Genomic DNA, 20062 nt, shown 5'->3' with positions numbered 1-20062 from the left:
AGGCAAAATGTGTTGACAAGTTTCTTCTGTCCCTGGGAAACACTGTTCCCCATAGTTCTGTGTTTCTCTAGGAGCAACCCCTGATCCCCCTTCACCCTCCCCACAAGGCAGCCCCATACAAACTGACAGCGCCAACCCCTGGTCTGATTAGTATTCGAGACCCTCAAAAGGGGCTGTGAATTAGTCATCTGAATGAAACCTTTAATGACCAAGAAATCGCCCCTTTCCGTCTTTTCATGGAGACATGAAAGGGGCCTGCTTGCTCCCGCCCCCAAATGGGAGTCGGGCCCCTGAGAGGACAGTGGAGAGGCTGACCACACAGGCTCTGATCCTCTAGCCAGAACACCTGGCTCCACCCTGTCTTGTCCTTGGAGTTCTGTGAGAACACAGTCTAAGTAAGGTTGATGTGAAAAACCTTGACTTTGGCCAAGGGAGTGGGGATGCTCACAACCTAGCCTAGTGAGAGAAGTCCTGTTCCAAAACTGTATTACCTTAGGCCTGGGTCACTCGAATCACATGAACAATGGCCAGTCTAGTACTCTGGTCAGTAATCCTGCATCCCTAAATATGCTGCTATCATAAACATGCTTCCCTATTGCCTCTAGGATAAAATATCAATTCCTGTGTTTACTATTTAAAACTCTTCACAATCTGGTTCCACTATATCTAACCAGGCTTACTGTACATGACTCCCCATCATTTGCTCTACATTCTAGCAGGCCTCCTTGCTGGGCCCTGAACAGGTTGTGCCATCTATGACTCCTTTGCCTTTTTTTCAGGAGGTCCCTTATTCCTGGGGTCCCTTATTATCTCCTATTCGCCTCCAGCTCTTGGAACCTCTAGACGGGTTCAGCATAAATGTTACCTCCTACAGGCAGTGTCCTCTATTTTCCCCAGTTGTTAAGTTTTCCCTGTCTTTACAAAATTACTTTGCGTATCTATTATTTCATTCATTCATTTATTTTTGTGCAAGTTGTTTCCCTCCAATAGAGGGTAAGCTCTTTGAGGTCAGAGACTACTCTTTCTTTAGTTCTGCCCAGCTGCTGACCCTCTAGACTTCTCCTATTGGTTGATTTAAAGATCTTTAGCATGATGTCAGCCAACTGAGAATGGCTACCACTTCCTGGCATCATCATCATCATCATCATCACCACTACTACTCAAACATATAGTGAATGCTTTAAGTTTTGCAAAATGTTTTACATAATATGATCAAATTTGAGTCTCATAACAACCTTGTGACCCCCATTTTACTGGGATCCTCATTTCAGAGACAAGAAAACTGAGGCTCAGAAAAGTTGTGACTTGTCCTGATACAGGAGTGTATAAGGATTCTTCTAATCAAATATGCTTATGTGATCAGATTGCTTGGTTCTCCCTGACCTAGTGGTAACACATAACCATGGCTACAATTACCTGGTGGTTATTCATAATAATGTGAGAGGCACTGCAGTGTAGTAGATAGAATAAGTAAGGATCAAAGGCATGAAGACAGGGGTTTGAGCCCTGCCTCTGACATGTACTTATGTGGGATCCTCAGCAAGTCACTGAACTCAGCATTTCAGACAACTCTCTAAGACTATAAAATTAGAGTGAAGGTACCTACCTGCACTGGTAGAAGGCATTTTCTAACTTGGGAGTTTCCTCTCTTATTGAAATCAGAGTTCTAGTCCTTATGCCTATTCACAATAATAATAGTGTACCTCTCAAAAAAAAAAACCCACAAAGAACCTCAATTTTAGCATAAACTCTTCACTGCTCCCCTCCTCAGAGGCCCATTTCCAGGGTTTTACGGCAGATTTTCTATGCTGCAGTATCCCAAATGCCTCCATCCCAAGGGACAATAGATAGGCCACCATCTTCCCTCTGAATATCTGGGCTCTGTGAGCTGTGCTCTGTGTGCAGGGGCCTCTAGGCAGCTGAAGCCCCCTAGAGCATTCACTCTAAAGGCATTCTGGAGGTAAGCTTACCTCTGGACTTCATTCCAATGAAGCGGTTTTCCACGATGTCAATTCGGCCGACCCCATGTTTGCCCCTGTTGGGGAAGAAGCAGGGGAGAAGAGGTCAGGGACTGAGTGGGCAGGCTCCCCATGAAAGAGAGTAGCCCCAGTTTTCAGAAAGGAGCAGGGGAACCTAGCCATGCTTCTCAAATCCTTCAGTACCCTTGGCCCCAGTGACCTCAGGGCCAGTTGAGACTCGTAGTGCCAAGTGGAATTATTCTGTCAGGAGATATGAAGGAAGGAAGGAAAACACATTTATTAAGTGCTTATTACGTGCCTACTATGTGATTTTCATGAAGAAGATTACTGGTAACCATTCCTGCCTTTTGCTCCTTTTCTTAGAAGTTCTAGCTGATAAAATGAAGTTGTTGGATTATGGAGATGGAAGAGAATTTTGAGTTTTATCTAGACAAAATTCTTCCTTTTCTAAATGAGGAAACTGAGGCACAGAGAGGGGAGGGAAATAATATCACAAAATTATAGAATCACAAAATTGGAAGAGATCCCAGAGATCATTTAGTCCAACTCACACTTAAACTATATCATTCTCTACAACAACCCCTATAAGAGGTTCCTTTGGAAGAGCTCTGAAGATGGAGGACTTACCACCTCCTGTGGTATTATCCCATTCTATTTTGGGTTGCTCTAGTGGGCAAGAAGCTCATGTTTACCCATAATTTTCATCAACAGACATTATCAATAGGTAATAATAACAATAATATTACTGACATTTACATAGTATGGTTTACAAGGCACTTTGCAGACACTATCCTATTTGAGTCTTACAGCAACTCTGAAATTGATTCTTCATAGCTCTTAGCTCTGCCCTCTGTGTCCATCAAGAAAAAGTCTTGTCAATGACCACCTAGAATTAGAGGCAAATGTGGGACTGGAGCCCAGAACAAATGGCTCTTTTCACTAAATACAATCTCTTACCAGCATTAAGGAAAATAATAAACAAGAGGTCTAGCATGCCTGCCCTTTCATCTCTCTATGAGCTTTTCCTCAGAAGATAGTAATGTGAGGACCCAAGAGAAAGAGAGAGAACTTGGATGGTATCATCATACTTAAGGGCTATTCTCTCTGGGATACTAATTTCATACTCGTTCAGTAGTTGCTTAGGAAATGTTTGTTGAGTCTACCCAACTGAACTGATTGGCTCTGTTCAGGATTTGGTAATTTGGTAATTCCAGCCCATTCCCTCAGAAGATTCCAGAATCCTGTTAAGCTGGAGAGGTGTGGTAATAGGTTCAGAGTGTAATCATTACTGCATCCCTGGATTTGCATAAATCACCCTTGACCCTGGGAATATGCCCGGTACTTGATCTCAGGGTAGAGAAAATACTCTGCAGGGTACATGCAGCCTAGGCTGATCTAAGTACTAGTGAAGTCTTATCTGCATGTGATCTTTTGTCCAGACACTCTATTAAAACCATACCTCCCTGCCACCTATTCACTTGAATGGAAGGTCCTTTGGCTGTATCAGAAGTCGTGATCAATGAAGAGCAAATTCCCATCTCTAGTTATCTTCTCTGGGGTTCAGAATTGATCAGGGCAAGGAGTATGGAAGGCAGCTCTGACTACTTTAGGCCATATAGAGATTCCATTTAAGTATATTTTCAAAAACGCCAGTATGAGCAAAATAAGCCTGAGTATTCTCCATTGTGTCAGAAGACAAGAGAACTATTTATACAGTACCAAGACAAGGGGTAGTAATGAGGACTGTCAAACTGATGCTAACAATACCTCTATGGATTAGGAACATTGTCCAGTGGCCCCTCACCTTTCCAGAAGGGGAATTCAAGGGATGGGATTTGATCACCCTGTGCAGGACAGTAGTGCTGAAGAGAATGGATCTGTGCAGTGGTATAGAATATGCAGTTTAGCCTTGAGTTCTACTCCTGGGCTTGGTGAATAATGCCTTGGGAAAATCACCCTCTCACTATGTGCTTCAGTTTCTCTAGTAGTAGGATGAGGGGGTTGGGCTAGTTGATCTATAAGCTCCCTTCCAGCTTAAGTGTCTATGAGTCTATGACTCTATGTATAGGGATTATGGGGCTGCTAGGTGGCACAATGGATAGAGTACCAGGACTGAAGTCAGGAAGACACAGTTCAAATCCAGCCTGTGTGGATTGCTGGCTGTGTGACCCTGAGTAAGTCACTTAACTCTATTTGCCTCAGTTTCCTCATCTGTAAAATGAGCTGGAGAAGGAAATGGAAAACCACTCCAATATCTCTGCCAAGAAAACCCCAAGTAGGATGACATAAAGTCGGATACGACTGAATAAATGATTGAAGAACAACAAAACAGGGATTATAAATTCACAGATTGAGAGCATAAGGGCATAAATCCAACCCTCTCATTTTACAGGTAAGGAACTGGAGGCCCAGAAAGATTAATAGTAACTTGCCCAAAGTCACATGGCTAGGTAAATGGTAGAACCAGGATTTGAACCCAAGCTTTCTGACTCCAAATCCTGTACTCTTCCCACTATACCAAAGTTTCATGCTAAAGCTCAGGAATAGAGAAGAGAATTTCTGTCCCCCTCATGTCCTAACTGCAGGACTTTGACCATGGAGCCATCTTCATTGACCTTCTTCTTGGTCTAAACTTTCCTTTGTTAAGAGTATCGCATTCACACATCAGGGACCCAAAAGGATGAAATGTGTTTCCTGAGGTCTCTTGAAAATGAGAGGGAAGAAAGGTCAGCAAGTTGCACTTACGCAATTTCATTCAGGTAGAGAAAGAGCTCCAAGGATGTGTGGTGGGATGTGCCATCTTTGACATTGGTCACCTGCACAGGAACACCTGGGGGAGTAAAAAGTGCAGATGGTAAAGAGCTGGGGCCGCTAAGAAGGAAGCTGAGAGAACAGGGAAAGGGGGCCGGCCATCCAGCCTAGCCACAATGTCCCTCTCCTGGTCATCAGCAACGCCTTAAATGGATGTGACAGATATGGACTCCAAATAACTTCTTAAAAAGCCATGTGCAGGTTGTGGCCACTGGGGGAAAAGAGGGGCTGGAAAGCCCCTGGAATGAAAGAGAAAATGTAATAAAAACTCTCTACCCCCCCTCCCATTCTTTTTTTCCCTTTTGCATTTAGGGGCTGTGAAATTGCAACCAGGCCCTGAACTAATTGAATTTCACGCTCCACCATTGTCTTACCACCGGAGCACCTTCTGTCCCACCAGTTAGTGGGGGGTTGGACCGCTGTGGAGGTACGGCCCAACACACACACACACACACACGCACACACACACACACACAGCCCCCTGCAACGTCTGTTGGACCAATGATCTGATCCCCTCCCCCTGCCCACACCCCACACAGGGTCCCAGTTATCAGCCTGATGGGCATGGAATGGCTCCCCCACTGGCCAATGGCAGGGCAGGACTGGCTGGAATGGCAGGGTCTCCCATGAATTAATTATAATGGCCTCTAACAAGTGAGGGGAGCTAGGAAGGAGGGAGGGAGGGAAGACAGGCTGTGGGGGTGGTAGCAGCAGAGGGATGGGGGGGTGTGGGTGGGTGGGTCAGGGGTTGACTTTGAATAGAAAAGGGGCATTTTCTCGAGCAGTGTGAAGTGAGCAATAAATGTATTAGCAGGCTAACAAGAGGGCTGTAGCTGCGACAAAGAAAAGCCGCTCAAAGTTGGAGCCTAATCTCCCTTCCATCTGCCCGTCTCATTACCATGTAGCCAGCTATCAGTTGCCAATCAGGCCTCAATAGCCTTCTTTGGAGTCTTTATTACTGAGGCGCCTGCTAGCGTGGCGACACTGAAGGCTCTGTCAGCATCGCCATTCTTAACCCCCATTTCCAGGGGTTTTATAACTCGGTTGTAAATTGCTATTAAATGTAAGTCTGGCCAATAATGAACCTTAAGCCCTCCTCACGGCCCCCCGCCTCCCTCCATCCCCTTTCTCTGCCTCTCCTTTTCTATTATCATCCCTAGCCCGGGCATTGGATGGGGTCCACCCGGGTGGAGAAGAGACGTTGTTGGGGCTGCTGTTGGAGAAAGCAGCTTATCCTTTAAAATAGTTAATAATTAGATTAAAACTTCAAATAAATTAACTAGAGGATGAATGGGGAATAGCAGAGGGAGGGGCTTTTTTTCCCCTCTATTTTTTTTCCAGACGCTTCCAAAGTCATTTAAATGGATTGAGTCTCCTCTGTCTCAGCCTCTCTCTGTCTCTCTGTCTCTGTCTCTCTCTCCTCTCTGGTATTCACTCTATGACACACTAGCCAAATTGTCATACTTGCAGCTGAAACCCTCCCCTGCCCTAGGCCCCGTCCTTTTTGCTCTTGGTCCTATACGTTGCCCAAATTCTTAGTAAACATGCCGTGATCTAGGTCTCTCTAGAATGTCAAGTCATGTGGATGCTTACCTGGGCCACAAAGGTCCATTTTAAGCTAAGGATCTGGTCGATAGTGCTAGCCCCCTATACTGGGCATCTCAGTATAAGAAAGAAAACAGTACAGACAAAGAAAGATGAAGCTTGGAGTAGGGAAAGAATGCTAATCTGGAGCATGGGCTTGGGCCCAAATCTCAGTCCTCCAGTTTTATGGGATGTTGAACAAGTCATTTCCTTCTCTGGGCCTCATTTTCCTCATCTGTAAAGTGAGGGTGCTGGAATAGGTGACTTCTAAAACCTAAATTTAGCTCTAAATCTAGGAATCTATGACCTAGGGGAGAATCAGACCCCACAGCAACTGACTGTGAAACCTAGAACTTTCAGCCTGAGTTCAAGGAACAGGGTCAAGCCCTATTTTTAGAAGGAGAAAATTCAAGGCCCATCCCTTCCTGCTGACCATCCATTTGTCTCAGGACCAGAGCACAGAGCCACTATCACATTTAAGACTGGAGAAAAAAGAATCCTGCCTCCACACCAGTCAGGGTTTAAGTGATTAGTGAGGGTGTAAACAAGAGCTAAGTCATCTTGGCCCCAGAATCACCTATGATTAAAGGGTTGAAAGCAGGTAAAGGGGGTGAGGGTGGGCTGAGATGACCAAATCTCTACTACCTCTGAAGAGACACTTCAGGCCAAAGTCTAAACAAACAATTCTTGGCTCTGGCAGAGGATATAAAGGAGGAGAAGGTAACATGGGAAAGGTACTATTACCCCAAAGAGGATTGCTTCCCACTTCTTCTCATCAGAGGATTATAAGATCATAGGCTGAGAGCTGGAGAGTTCACTAGAGTTTATTTAGTCCAATCCTTTAATTTCATAGATAAGGAAACTGAGTCCTAGAGAGGGGGATGTGTGAATTGTCCAAGATTACACAAGTAGCAGAACCAGGATGCCAAACCACATCTTCTGACTCAAAATAATCTTAATAGCTAACATTTATAAAGTGTTTTAGAGTTTGCAAATCATGCCATGTTACCCTATCCCTCCTTACCCTCATCAGAAAAAGACCAGTGGTCTTGAGATTCCAGTGAACTAAAGGCCTGAGCAAGACCTGCCTTCAGCACCTCTCTCCTGGATTACTGAATCACTGGTCTTCCCAGCTCTAGCTTTTTCCTGCTCCAATTCAAAACACAGTCCTAAAGCATAGGATCATAGGCTCTCAGGCAGAGGGGACCTTAAAGGCCACCTGGTCCAACTCTTTCATTTTTACAGATGAGGAAACTGAGGTTAAGTGGTTTGTCCATGATCACATGGCTATTGTCAGAGATAGGATTTGATTGCAGGTCTTTGGGTCTTTGGTCAAAAACTTTGGAGGATTTCCTACTGTCCAATAGAGAAGCAATAGGTTGGGGCTCAGCATTCAAAGCCATTTATAATTTAGCCCTAACCTACTCTCTGACCTTGTCTCTTAGTGAAGGAAAACCTACATTCTAGCCAAAGTGGACTACTTTTGTGCTCTCAAATCTGCCACTAAAATTCCCACCCTTGAGCCTTTGCTCGAGAAAGTTCCATGGATGCCTTTCTCTCTCCTCTCTTAATTTAAGACCCACTTACCTTCAACAGGAAGTTGAAATACCACCTTCCCTAACTCAGTAACGCCTCTTGTCCAAACTCCTGCTACATTATCCTATGGGCCTTTATCACACACTCCCTTGTATCGTACTTCCCTTTTTATTTTTTTTCTCTCTCTCTCCTCAAGAGCAGGACGATGTCTCTTCTGGCTCTGCACTCCCAATGCCTAGTGCAAACGGGAGTGCAGAGAACATGATAATGCCCACTGAAAGGAGCTCTCAGGTCATGTATCGCTGTGATTCAACTTGCACGTCAGGAATGAAGAAGCATATATTGATTGACTAAAGAGGGAACCAGCCCTTTAAAATTACTCTATACTAATTAGTGAAGACTGGAGAGAGGCCTAGCAGTGAGGAGTTCAGTTGGATTTTGGTTCTGGGGAAGTAGCTGAGGAAATTGCTAACCTCCTTTACAACACATATGACTTCAAATGTCAAGTGAAGCAGACATGGGGAAAAAGTTATCTGTGAAAGACCTCCCCTGAACTGTGACTTTCAGAAAGCCAGGGGAGAGATGAAGCAATGCTTTCCTCATGAATGGCAAAGCAGGGAGGGAGATGATTTGAATGTATCAAGCCTGAGGAGTCTGTAGAGTCAGACTTAGAGACATACCTTTCTTGAACTGAATCTCTAAGACATCTGGGCTGTTGGGAGCCTTTGTAGGGTCCTGGGTCTTTGTGTAGAGGCCAGGAGGAGCTTGATTCTAAGGATGGAAGAGAAACATAGCTGATGGACAAAAGTCTCAGATCTATCTGGGCCTTCCCAGGCTCAGAATGTACCCTGCTCCCCTTCCCTCTTTTGACCCTAAAGTTAGCCTCCAGGACAAGGAGAGCCTTAAGACAGACCACAGGCAGGAAGTAGACAGCCCCATTCTTCCCCAAGTCCACTCTGGCTGGCACTGACCACCAGGCCCTGTGGGCCCACATCATCACTGCAGAGTATGTCACCACTTTCTAGGGGCCTGGCAACAATGGACTAAAGAAATCAGACAATTTTTCCCCTCAACTTGGTCTCATCATCTTGTTTGACGCCCCCACAGCTGGAGATGGAATAGCTGTGGAAAAGCAAGTCAGGCAGGAAAAAAGTATGACTTTGAAGGGGTGAGGCGTGTACAGACTTTCCAAGAGAGGGACAAGCATATGTGCACACATTCTTTCTCTCTCTCTCTCTGTCTCTCTCTCCATTTTTTTCTCTTCTCCTCTCCTCTCTCCCTCCTTTTTCTCTGCTTTCTCATTCCTCCCCGCCCCTCCACTTCGGCCAAGAATTGGGGTTTATTCTGCACTGACCGAAAAGCTAATGACTAAGCGTGACCCCAGCAGGTGCTCCAACAAGCTGTACTCTTCCACAGTGTCCCTGAGGTTAATACTCACAGGGGGAAAAGAGAGGAACAAAAGAAAAACCCATTTGAAAACACATCAACCTTTATGTATATGTTTTCCAGACTTGTAGAAAAGGGGCCTCTTGTCTCCCGTAAGTCCCGGTTGCCGCTGTACTGATGGCCTGCCACAAGCACACTCTTGCAATTAGCTTGCACCTCAGGATGCTCCAGCTCCAAGTGACTGCCAGACTTGGAGTTCAGGGGCAGAATCTTTGAGACTGAGGTCACTTGACAAGCTGGGGCAGCAGAAAGTGTATAGCATAGAGGAAATGAGGAGGTTGATTTTTCAACATTTTCTATCCTCATTCCTTTAGCATGGTCCCTGACAAAGGCTCTTTGCCAGTTTCTCATGGGTTCAGATCTTGTACTTTAGCTTTGGATTATTTTGTAATGTAGGGTAGGATCATAGATTTAAAGCTGGAAGGGACTTTAGTTTAACCTTTTATTTAAAAAAAAAAAGGGATGGAGGCTCAGAGAAGGATGAGCCTCCAAACCTAGAATCAGTGAAAAATCCAGGTTGTCTTTAATGGAAGGCAAAAGCCTTGGACCAGGAGTCAGGATACGTGCGCTTCTAGCTCACTTCAACTGTCTTTACTAATCTGCTGCGTGTCCTTGGCAAAGCCAGTTTCCTTCTCTTGGCTTCAGTCTCCTCACATGTAAAATGAGAGATCAGATCATAGAATCAGAAATTTAGAGTTGGGAGAGATCATCTAGTCTAACACCGTCATTTTACATGGGAAGAAACAGTCCATGAGCACCAGAAAGGTTACATGACTTTCCAAAAGTCACTCAGATGGCAGAGACAATATTTGAAACCAGTTTCTTTGACTCCAAATCCAACCTTCTTTCTAGAATCTCTGAAGTCTCTTCTAGTTCTAACATCCTATGAGTCTCTATTAAACAATACCCTTCCCTCACCCCATAATACCACTACCATTATGAATAATCCCTTTGGGACTCCTTCAAAGCAATTCTTGGCCTTAATTTTTTCTTATTGGTCCTTGCAGTAGATTTGATATTATGAAGGCATAGATAATAATCTCCCAATTGCAGATGAGGAAATTCAGACACAAAAAATGAGTGAAATGTCTAAAAATCACTCAGTTTCGTAGAAAAGTTAACCTTATATCTAAGTCTCCTGACTTGTAACCCAGTGCTCTGTCCATTCCACCACACAATTGTCCATGCATTACTCTTGCCATCAGCACCACAAGATTGAGGTGATTTGGAGGCCATCAACAAATGGTGCCAGGACAGAGTGTTTTCTGTTAGCTGCTAATGTATGGGTCCTTGAATTCTCCTTAAGAACCTTCATTCTCTCTCTCTCTCTGAGTTCTAATGCTAGAGCATGTTACATGAAAAAGAGGGATGGATTCAGAGTCAGAGGACAAATCCTTGCTCTTACTATTTATTGCCTAGGTGATCTTCAGCAAGTCTCTTCACCTTTGAGCCTCAGTTTTCTCATATGTAAAATGAGGGGGTTTAGGCTAGCTGACCTCCTTTTCAGATCTAAATCTATGATCATACAACCTTGCTTCTCTCTCCATTTTTGTTTTATTGAGGGTATATCCTAAGGCATCTACAAAGGAGAGAAGCCCTGAAAACAGATTTGACTTTTGCAACACTCCCTCTTCCCCACCCCTCATTGGTTTCCTAAGCAGCACAGAGCCATACAGCCCTCACTCACATAGGAGAGGAGAGTTTGGTGGTGATGGGGACCAGAGAGAGGACATAAAGAAGACAGGAGAGCTATACAATAAGGAATATAGCATTTAGGGTAGTTGAGGACCTTAGAGATCAATCCCTTTGATGCCCAGAGAGGCTAAATTGCTTGTCCAAAGCCATGAAAGTAGTAAAGAACAAAGCCAGGATTCCATACCCAGAGTTCTTCCCATCACAACAGGCCAAGACAAGGTAACTCTGTGCCCTGGACATAGTCTGAAAATTGTAGCCCCCGTGTGTCCACTGGAAGCATTAAACCTTTCCCATATAACCCATACAACCTGGCATCACAAACCAATTCCTCTTGGGTCAAGGAGAGAGGCACTGTCTAGTCCTATCACCCTTATATTCATGTGCAAAGCCATGTTGAGAAGCATTCCTTATCATATTCCCTCTGCATTTGTATCTTTGGTGACTACCTACCTTGCCTGTCCCTAAGCCCAGCACTGGCAAGGACCAATCAGTAAGCTAGTTTGTTATGAGGCCACCTGCAAACTATCAGTGGAAGTGAGGGAGCAGTCCAGGGTCCCGATGAGCCTTTGGCCACACAGAGAAATGACCTGCCTGAACTCACACTCATTCCTCTCAGGAAACAAGAACAAGGGAAGCAGCCCACCTTCCACAGGGACTACTGAAGGGAGTTGGCAGCTCCCCCTCCCCACCTCCAAGGTAGGGACCCTTTGAGTTACAGCTATATCATTTTAAGCTGATCTGCCACAGCCTCTGGTCCATCTTCCTCCTTCCCTTGAACCAGCACATCCCCAAACACTTAAGTCTGTGCACACACAAACTGGATGACTCGTGAGTTTCAATCTTGCACACTCTGGACTCCCTGATCATACTTATTAACTCAGCAGAGAAAATGTTCAAGATAATGAAAAACTTTGCATGCAAAAGCAGAGAGGAGGGGGGCCTGGGGTTGCAGATAAGAGGGAGGATACCAAAGATTACAAACTCTTTACTAAACATTGGAAGTTGGCATCAGGCAGCTTCCAATTTCCTAACCTGAGTATGAAAGCCCCTATTAAATAAAATAACTAAATAGGAATAAAACGCCATTTGCCTTGAATTCTGCCACAGTTGTGTGTGTATGTGTGTTGTGTGTGTGTGTGTGTGTGTTTTGGTCTCTTTTACTCTCCTTTCTAAAAGCCCAGTTCAAATGACATAGTTTGTTGCAGGGTATCAATGCCATCTATTTATCCATCCCAGCAGGGGGGCAAGAAAGTCCTGCGATGTCATCTTTTGGGGGGGGGGGGGGTGAAGGGAAGAAAGTGTGGAAAAAAAGAGAGAGGGGAGAGAGAGAGAAAGAAAGAAAGCACGAAACAGGCCGAGAGAAGAAGAAATTGGAAGCAAATGGCCCGTGAAGTAAACCATGATGTAGGGCTATGATCGATGTTGCAAATGGTTTATTCATCCATCAGATATTGTTGTGCCCGGGGACTGAATGAACTCTTTCAGTGTGTGCCATATGAAGTTAAGGCAAGTAAATTTCTATCTTTCTCCGCATTAGATGCCTCATTGCTCTTCAATCAGCCCTCACAGAGGCAGAAAATGGCTCAACCATCTGCCTTCAAATCCTCCCTTTGGCAGATCTCAGGGCTTTTGGGGGGTGGGGGAATAGAGAGCAGTTACCCCTCAGCTCCTTTTCCATAAGCCCTGCTTTGGTGGTCAGCTTAGCAAGAGATGCTGGGGTCCCCCAAAGAGAAGAGGGCCTGAGCCATGGGGCCCCTACCAATGCCTTTTTCCAGGCTGCCACAAAGGGAGAATTCTGTCATAAGTCAGGAGAAGATCTGTGTATAAGGACCTATGGCAGACCCACTTTTCTTCAAGACGACCAGGGAACCAGGGTTTGCTAGCATTGTGACTCAGAGACTACAGCCCCATCCCAAAATACTGGGGCCACTTCTCAGCCTGGCCCCTAGTACTTCCATATTCACTCCCTTGTTCCCCTGTACTTGGTGGGGTACTGCTACCCAGGCATAAGCAATAGAGCTCACACATTTCCTGGGGGGAAGGGGTCTTAGGAAAAGTCACAGATGTGCCTTGTCCTGATCCACACCTAATCCCCTCCTGTTGCCCTCCCCGGGAAGTATCTTTCTGATACTTCTCAGCAAGGAATGCCCGTAGGGATAGGGTAGGAGATACTGTTTTCACTAGGATTCCCCAGATTGGATTTACTGTCTGCCCCCAGGGGGAAATGGGAGTTATCCTGCAGAGGTCTCTCATCCAGCCCTCCAAGAGAGAATTAGAAAATGTCAGAATGAAAGAGAGGGACCAATTCCCCTATTTTCCATATGGGGAAACTGAGGCTTGGAGAGACTGTGGTGGGATTGGGGAGTTTGAGGATCTGAATTCAAACCCCAGCTATTACTACCTATATGACCTTAGGTAAGTCACTTTACTACTCTAGTCTCAGTTTCCTCATCTATTAAAAGGAAGAGATTGGATTTGATCAACTCTGAAGTTCCTTCTCTCTCTCTCTCTCTCTCTCTCTCTCTCTCTCTAATTCCCTCTCTTTTCCTGTAGCCTGAGTTAAAGATAAGGGAGGGATGAGAGGAGAAAGGGCTCAGAATTTATCTGCAGATCTATCCCCTTGTTTTTTTTTCTTCAGGGACAAATTCCCCCTCAATTACCTGGGCCTATCTGGGTCTGCCTCCATAGACTGTTACCAAATTATAAGAATTCTAGTATCTATTTTGCTTCCCCCCCTTCTCTCCTCTTCCCATGTTTCCCTTCTTCATTCACCCTTTGGCAGGCCTACACCCCTCTGGACTCCCTGCCTTCCCCTTGACTGACTAAATAATTAGCGGTGGCCTGCCTAAGTGTCGTGGGGCCAACAGAGCATGAACTGGAAATACTCAGGCCAGCAGGCAGCAATACCATGCGGCCCGATTAGGCTCCAGGGAGTGTGGGCTCAGTGCTAATGAGTGGCACACCTCAATTTCAGAGTGGGAGGTAGGGACAGAAACAGGGTTAGGGAAGAAGGTCAGGGCATCAAGAAGGGGCTGCTCAGGGAGAACTACCCACAAAGCAGCCACATGGAAAGAGCTATGGGAACACATGGAGAGGGTTCACAAGGGAATGTCTATACGGAAGGCGAGGGATACAGCCCATTTCCACAGATTAGACCACAAAGGCTTTATCTTAGCATCCACCCATTGTGTAGAATCTCGGTACTGAGGCCAGTTGGTGGAATGTACCCCATGGTAGGGAAAGCCTGAATGAAAACATATCCTTCTTTGAAGAGCACCATTTTTATTTTCTAGCCCTCCTGCCCTCTTCTAAGTGCTTCTGGGAGTAGTAGGTGATACAGTGGATAGAAGACTGGGCTTGGAGTCAGGAAGCCCTCAGTTAAAATCTGGCCTCAGACGTTTACCCTGGGCAAGTCATTTAACCTCTGTTTCTCCCTCAGTTTTCTTAACAATAAAATAAGGATAATAATAGCACCAACCTCCTAGGGTTGTGGTGAGGATCAAATGAGATAATATTTGGTACACAGTGATTGGTACATAATAGGTATTATATGAATGCATATTTCCTTCCTTTCCCTTCCCTTCCTGCCATGACTTGCAGGTCTGCTCCATTCTTAGGACAAGAAGTGGTGCCGATGCCACCAAGTAGGCCAGATGCTGCTTGGGAAATAACTGTTCCCTACCCTGAAGGTCAAGTGAACTCAGTCTAGTTGATGCCTATACCAGCCTTGGGGCCAGCTCCTATAATCCTTTGGGAAACACTGCTACAAATCAGCTAGGTGGTACAGTGCATAGAGCACCAGGCCTTGAGTCAGGAGGATGAGTCTTCCTGAGTTCATATCTGGCATCAGACACTCACTAACTGTGTGACCCTGGGCAAGTCACTTAGCCTTGTTGGCCTCAGTTTCCTCATCTGTAAAATGAGCTGGAGAAGGAAATTGAGTATCTCTGCCAAGAAAATCCCAAATGGGGTCACGAAGAGTCAGATACAACTGAAACAATAAAAAACCACAAACCACCTTCAAAGTCCAGAAACCTGGTCAGGGCAGACTCCCAGAGCACTGGGTCTGTGCCCCGCTGGCCTTTTTCAGACTTTCAGTCCTGGTGGCCTTCCTGGCAGCTGTTCCCAGATGCTTCTTTCAACAACCCCTCTCCCAAAAAGCCTGAGGTGTCATGCAGAGCTGGGGAATACAGATACCCTTGGCCAGAAGGTACCAGAGGAGGGCCTGAGGACAAAGGAAGCTTCTATTCCCATGATAAATCTATCTCCTTCCCACCCTAAGTCCTGCACACACCCGCCCCCAACATTGGGGCAGGAAGAATAGGGGTAGGGGGTGGGGAGAAGGCAGACAAAAAGAGGAACACCCTGGGGAGAGAAATCCTCAGCTTCAAACAGGGCTGAGTGAGCAGAGAGATCCCAGGCTGAGAGCTTGGAAGAGAGGGCAGCGGGCCATCCGCTTGGTGTTGGAAGAAGACTCAGACAAATGAGCCCAAGGCGCTACCCCCCAACACCTCCCCCGCTGGCCCCTCATACAATCACTCCAGACCTGCCCTGAAAGCTGGTGGGCCCAGGACTCCCCCGCTCCCCACAAGTGTCTCATCTGTCTAATTGCCTCTTTATTGTCTCACGATGACATTTTCTCCTTCTGTGTTGCCCTGAAATAATTCCTTCCCCTATTCATCCCGGCAGCAATTAGAAAAAGAGAGAGAGAGAGAAGGAGACCTTCAAACCCATCCCAGAGAGGGGGAGGTGGGGAGGGGCGAGGAACACAGGCAGGGCCTGGCCCCAGCCCCACACCCGGCCCCCTGTGAAATTTCAAATTAGGCTACAAATACATCACAGCATTGGCCCGGGGAGCGGCCCCCAAAGACGGACAGCGAAAAGGAAATGATAAATTACCTTGGGGTTCTCCAGAATTCCGGCCTCATAGCTGCAGGAGAAGAAGGAAACAAAATGAGAGAGAAGAAAGTCACAAGGGAGGGAACATTTCCCCCAAGAAATCAGAAGAAAGAGGCCCAATCTGCCCCTCTTCCCTTGGGCAGAGCTCCCATTTTGCTAACAGTCGCCAACCCAGTCTGGGATGTCGTTTGGGTATGCCATAGCCTGAGCTCTAATTGGTCTTGGGGCTATGAAATGAGCTAGCAGGTATCCCTAGGCAGGGCAGGATGCAGAATTTGGGGTCTCTACCAAAGTTGGGAGATAGTTATACTCAGTGAACATCTTGCTCTGGGGATGCCTTTGCCCTGTCCTCTCCCAATGGAGGGCATCCATCATCTATGGAATCCCAACGCTAGATTTCCAAAGCATCTTTCTCCTCAAGAGCCTTTCCTCCTACCTGATGTGCATAAGGTTCTCATCCATGCTCCATGGGTTCTTGGGGGTGACTGGAACTGGAATTCCATGTTGCTGTGAGAAGAGACACAAGACCCAAATGTGACTGCTTGATGAAGCCAGTGTGGCAGTAAGGCAATTATCACAAGGTCCCAGGGAGCCTTTCTTATCAGTTTTCATATATCCAAGGCAAGAGGCACCCCTGACCCAACTATAAGACTCTAAGTCAGGAGACTGGCCTACACCTGCCCTACATCAGGACAATAAGCACATAAGATCAGAGCTACATTTCTTCTCTTGGCTCTCCCTCTTGGTATGTCACTAGAAATGTGTTCTCACCAAGACCATAAACTGGAGATACTGCAGAGGGGTTTCCTACATCAAGTGGGAGACTCCATGGCTAGTGGAAAGAGGGAATTTGCTGTCAGGAAGTCTTCATTGGAAGATGTTGGATCTGCTACTACTAACTACCTGACTGACCCAACACAAGTCTTTTTCCCAGTCTCAGACCTTCATTTTCCAAAGAGTAAAATTTGAACTTGGACTTGATGGTATCATCTCTCCAGTTGGCTTTTCTGCTCTTAGACATTTTCTTCCTCTCCCCTAATATTTCTGGAACCAGTGATGGCATCTGCTCCTCCCCAATATTTCACTACAATAGAAGTTTTGGTGGGTGTGTCAGAGCATTGTTTTTGCCTTTTTTTCTCCAATGCCTAGGACATAGGCACTGGTTCTAATTTCACTGGTATTGGGGACTCCTAGCATGGTGACTCCTTTTACCTTGCACATAAGAGATGCTTCATAAATGCTTGCTGAATGAAATTGTTGAATTTGACCAGTCATCTCCCCTGCCTCCCTAGTCATGCATAGCCCACTCTCATCCTTTTTCTCTGTCCTTTTTCACTCTAAACCAACAAATAGAGACCTGTTCAGTGAAAAGAACACTTGATTAAGAGTCAGGAAACCTGTGAGGTGGATTTGCTCCCTCTCTGGGCAATGCAATGCAATCTAACAAGGCTGGAAACTGAGCAAGGGACATGCCAAAGTAGTAAAGAATCTGAGCAGGAAGGAACCTCAGAGGGCTCCCTGTTCACATTCTACCTGAGCAGTAGCAACTCCTTTGACAGCACTGCTGACAAGGCATCATCATTATTTAGACAGAAATCCTGTAATTTCTGTCCATTCATTGCTCCTGGGACCATTCACTGCCCTCGGGGACCAAGTCCAACAAGACTAATTCTTCTTCTTTGGGATAGGTCTTCAACTACATGAAGACATCTACTACTTTTCCCAGAATTCTGATTTCTGCGTCTCAGTCTCATCCTCTGTAAGATGATGTTACTCTAGATGACTTCTAGGGTTCCTTCCAAGCATTCTATGACTCTCATTCTAAGGTCAAGCTTGGACTTAGCTATTTAATTACACTGCACATTGTGACATTATGACATGACAGGATGGATCCAGGGGCCCTGAACAAATGGGGAAAACAGACACATCTTGAGTATTCAGCATGTCCTAAAACAGTGATGGAGAACATGATCCATCCATCCCTTCCTGAACTCCCCTTGGCTGCCCCAGTGGCCTAGGACTTGGCTAGGAAAAGACTCTGGTTCGATAATGAAGCCATTTGGAGGAGGAAAGGCTGTGATTATTATTATTAATCATTATAGCTATTAGCCCTTAAAGAGGACCATACATCTAGAGATGGAAAATACCTCAGGGATCTTCTAATTCAATCCTCTCATTTTACAGATGAAGAAGTTGAGACCCAGGGAACTTAAAGTGACTTTCCCAAAGCCACACAGTTAATAAGCATCACAAGAGAGATTTGAACCCAAGTTTCCCAAATCCAGATCAGTATTCTTCCCACTGTATCATACTAGTTTACCAAAAATATTCTTCAAAACAACTTTCTGTAATGTTAGGTCACATAAGTATAATTATTCCCATTTTACAGATAGGGAAACTGAGGCTAAGAGAAGGGAAGTGACTTATAGAGTTAAAGTCATCTAGCCCAATCCTCTCATTTTATAGATGTGGAAACTGAGACCTAGAGAGCTTAGGTGACTTGTCCAAGGTCACAAAGGCAACAGAGCTGGAACTTTTTCCTTATCTCATCCTGTCTGATTCGGATGCCAGTCTATGCAAGAACTGGATCATCCCTGGTCAGCTTTAAGCCAGGTGGACTGTTTTATATGAAATATACGAGTAGAACAAAATAAGATCTAGATAAATCACTACCGCTAAGTCTGAGAGTTATTTTTCCCTGAGAACCTAGTGAGAACAGCATGAAATCTGGGGGATGGACAGGAGAAGAGCCAGAGCCAGAAGGGATGGCTGTGGCAGTTCCTTTCCTTCACCAGACATTAGAGAAGGAAACACGTCATGTTAAAGACTTTAGATTTCATTTATTCTGACTCCCTCATGGGGGAACTGAGGCTCAGAGAGGGAAAAATGATTTGCCCAAGGTCACACAGAGATTTAGTAGACAGGGACTGGAATTCAGGCTTCTTGACTGTGAATCACTCTTCTTTCCGCTGGCAAAGCTACTGCCCAAGACAGCCCTAAGTCCACTGCCATTTAGAATGCTTCTGAAGCAACAACTTTGTCCCCCTTTACCGCCTCACTCCTTGAGTAGGCCTATAAACCTGCTGACCTCCTCTTCTGGCCCAATCTCAATTTCTGAAATGATTCCTCAACTTCCTCCAAGCTCCCACTCAAAGGTTTCCATAAAAGTCACATCCACACTTTCACTGATGCTCAAACATGTCCACACAAGTACAGACACATTCGCTCTCCTTTTCCCTCCCTCTCCTTCTCCATTTCTCCTTTATCTCTCTCCCTTCTTCTTTTTCCTTCTCCATCTCTCCTCTCCTCTTCTGTCTCTCCCTTTTGGTTATCTCTTTCTTCTCTCTTCTCTCTCCATTTCTCTCTCTCTTCCTCTCTCCCTCCCATTACCTCTCTGTCTCCCTATTTCTCAGTCCCTGGGTCAGGAAGCTTCTGCTGGAACTTGACAGAGAGGACCCTGTTCACACTCTGGCAGCCACACCATGCTTGCTCGCTCGCTCCATTAGCTTTCAAGAGCTGGTTAGCCAATTAATGCTCTCCTTTGTTTATCCTGAATGGGCTATAATCTTGAGCACAGGGTGAGCCCGGAGGTAATGCTCTCTGCTCTCGGCTTGCTCCACTCCCCTCATTTCCCCTCCCCAACTAGGAGCAGCCCCATTCACTCTTTCCCAAACTTTTCTCTCCACACACACACTCCTCTCCCAAATCACCCAGATGGCACAGAGTCCTTTGCAAGGATTGGATGTGAACCTATTTATATGCAAAACATATGCTAAAGTATAATAAGAATGATGACTGATATACTTTAAAGTTTACAAAGTGCTTGACATATAATATCCCAATGGAGTTTCACAACAACCCTTCAAAGTAAGAGATACAACTGTTCTAATAATCCATTTGACAGATGAAGAACATGTAGATCAGAAAAGTTAAGTGTTTTGCCTATGATCACAAAAGCTGGTGAGCTTTAGAGTTGGGATCTGATCTGATATCTTCTGGACTCCAATTCCAGCACTCTGGAGTTGCATGTGCACTAGTCAGTCAGCCAAGAAGCTTTTATTAAGTTCCTACCATGTTTTCAGCACTGTTCTAAGTCGCTTAACCTTTAGATG

General features: G+C 45.5%; 1 protein-coding gene across 5 annotated transcripts in view; it reads right to left on the bottom strand.

Moving 5' to 3' along the window:
- The window catches only part of ASS1 (argininosuccinate synthase 1), an 84770-nt gene that overhangs the window by 29817 nt on the left and 34891 nt on the right, over window positions 1–20062 (bottom strand). For all 5 annotated transcript variants that reach the window (XM_072632722.1, XM_072632726.1, XM_072632724.1 and 2 more), the window contains 5 exons: window positions 16387–16457; window positions 15951–15981; window positions 8591–8681; window positions 4725–4809; window positions 1971–2035 (listed from right to left, as the gene is read on the bottom strand). In XM_072632722.1, coding sequence (XP_072488823.1) covers window positions 1971–2035; window positions 4725–4809; window positions 8591–8681; window positions 15951–15981; window positions 16387–16457 — 343 coding nt within the window. The remainder of the gene's footprint in view (window positions 1–1970; window positions 2036–4724; window positions 4810–8590; window positions 8682–15950; window positions 15982–16386; window positions 16458–20062) is intronic.

This window comes from Notamacropus eugenii, chromosome 1 (assembly GCF_028372415.1).
Source record: "Notamacropus eugenii isolate mMacEug1 chromosome 1, mMacEug1.pri_v2, whole genome shotgun sequence".
Classification (NCBI taxonomy): Eukaryota; Metazoa; Chordata; class Mammalia; order Diprotodontia; family Macropodidae; genus Notamacropus; species Notamacropus eugenii.
Note: the sequence above shows the minus strand (reverse complement) of the source record. Positions and strands in the feature narration are given on the sequence as shown.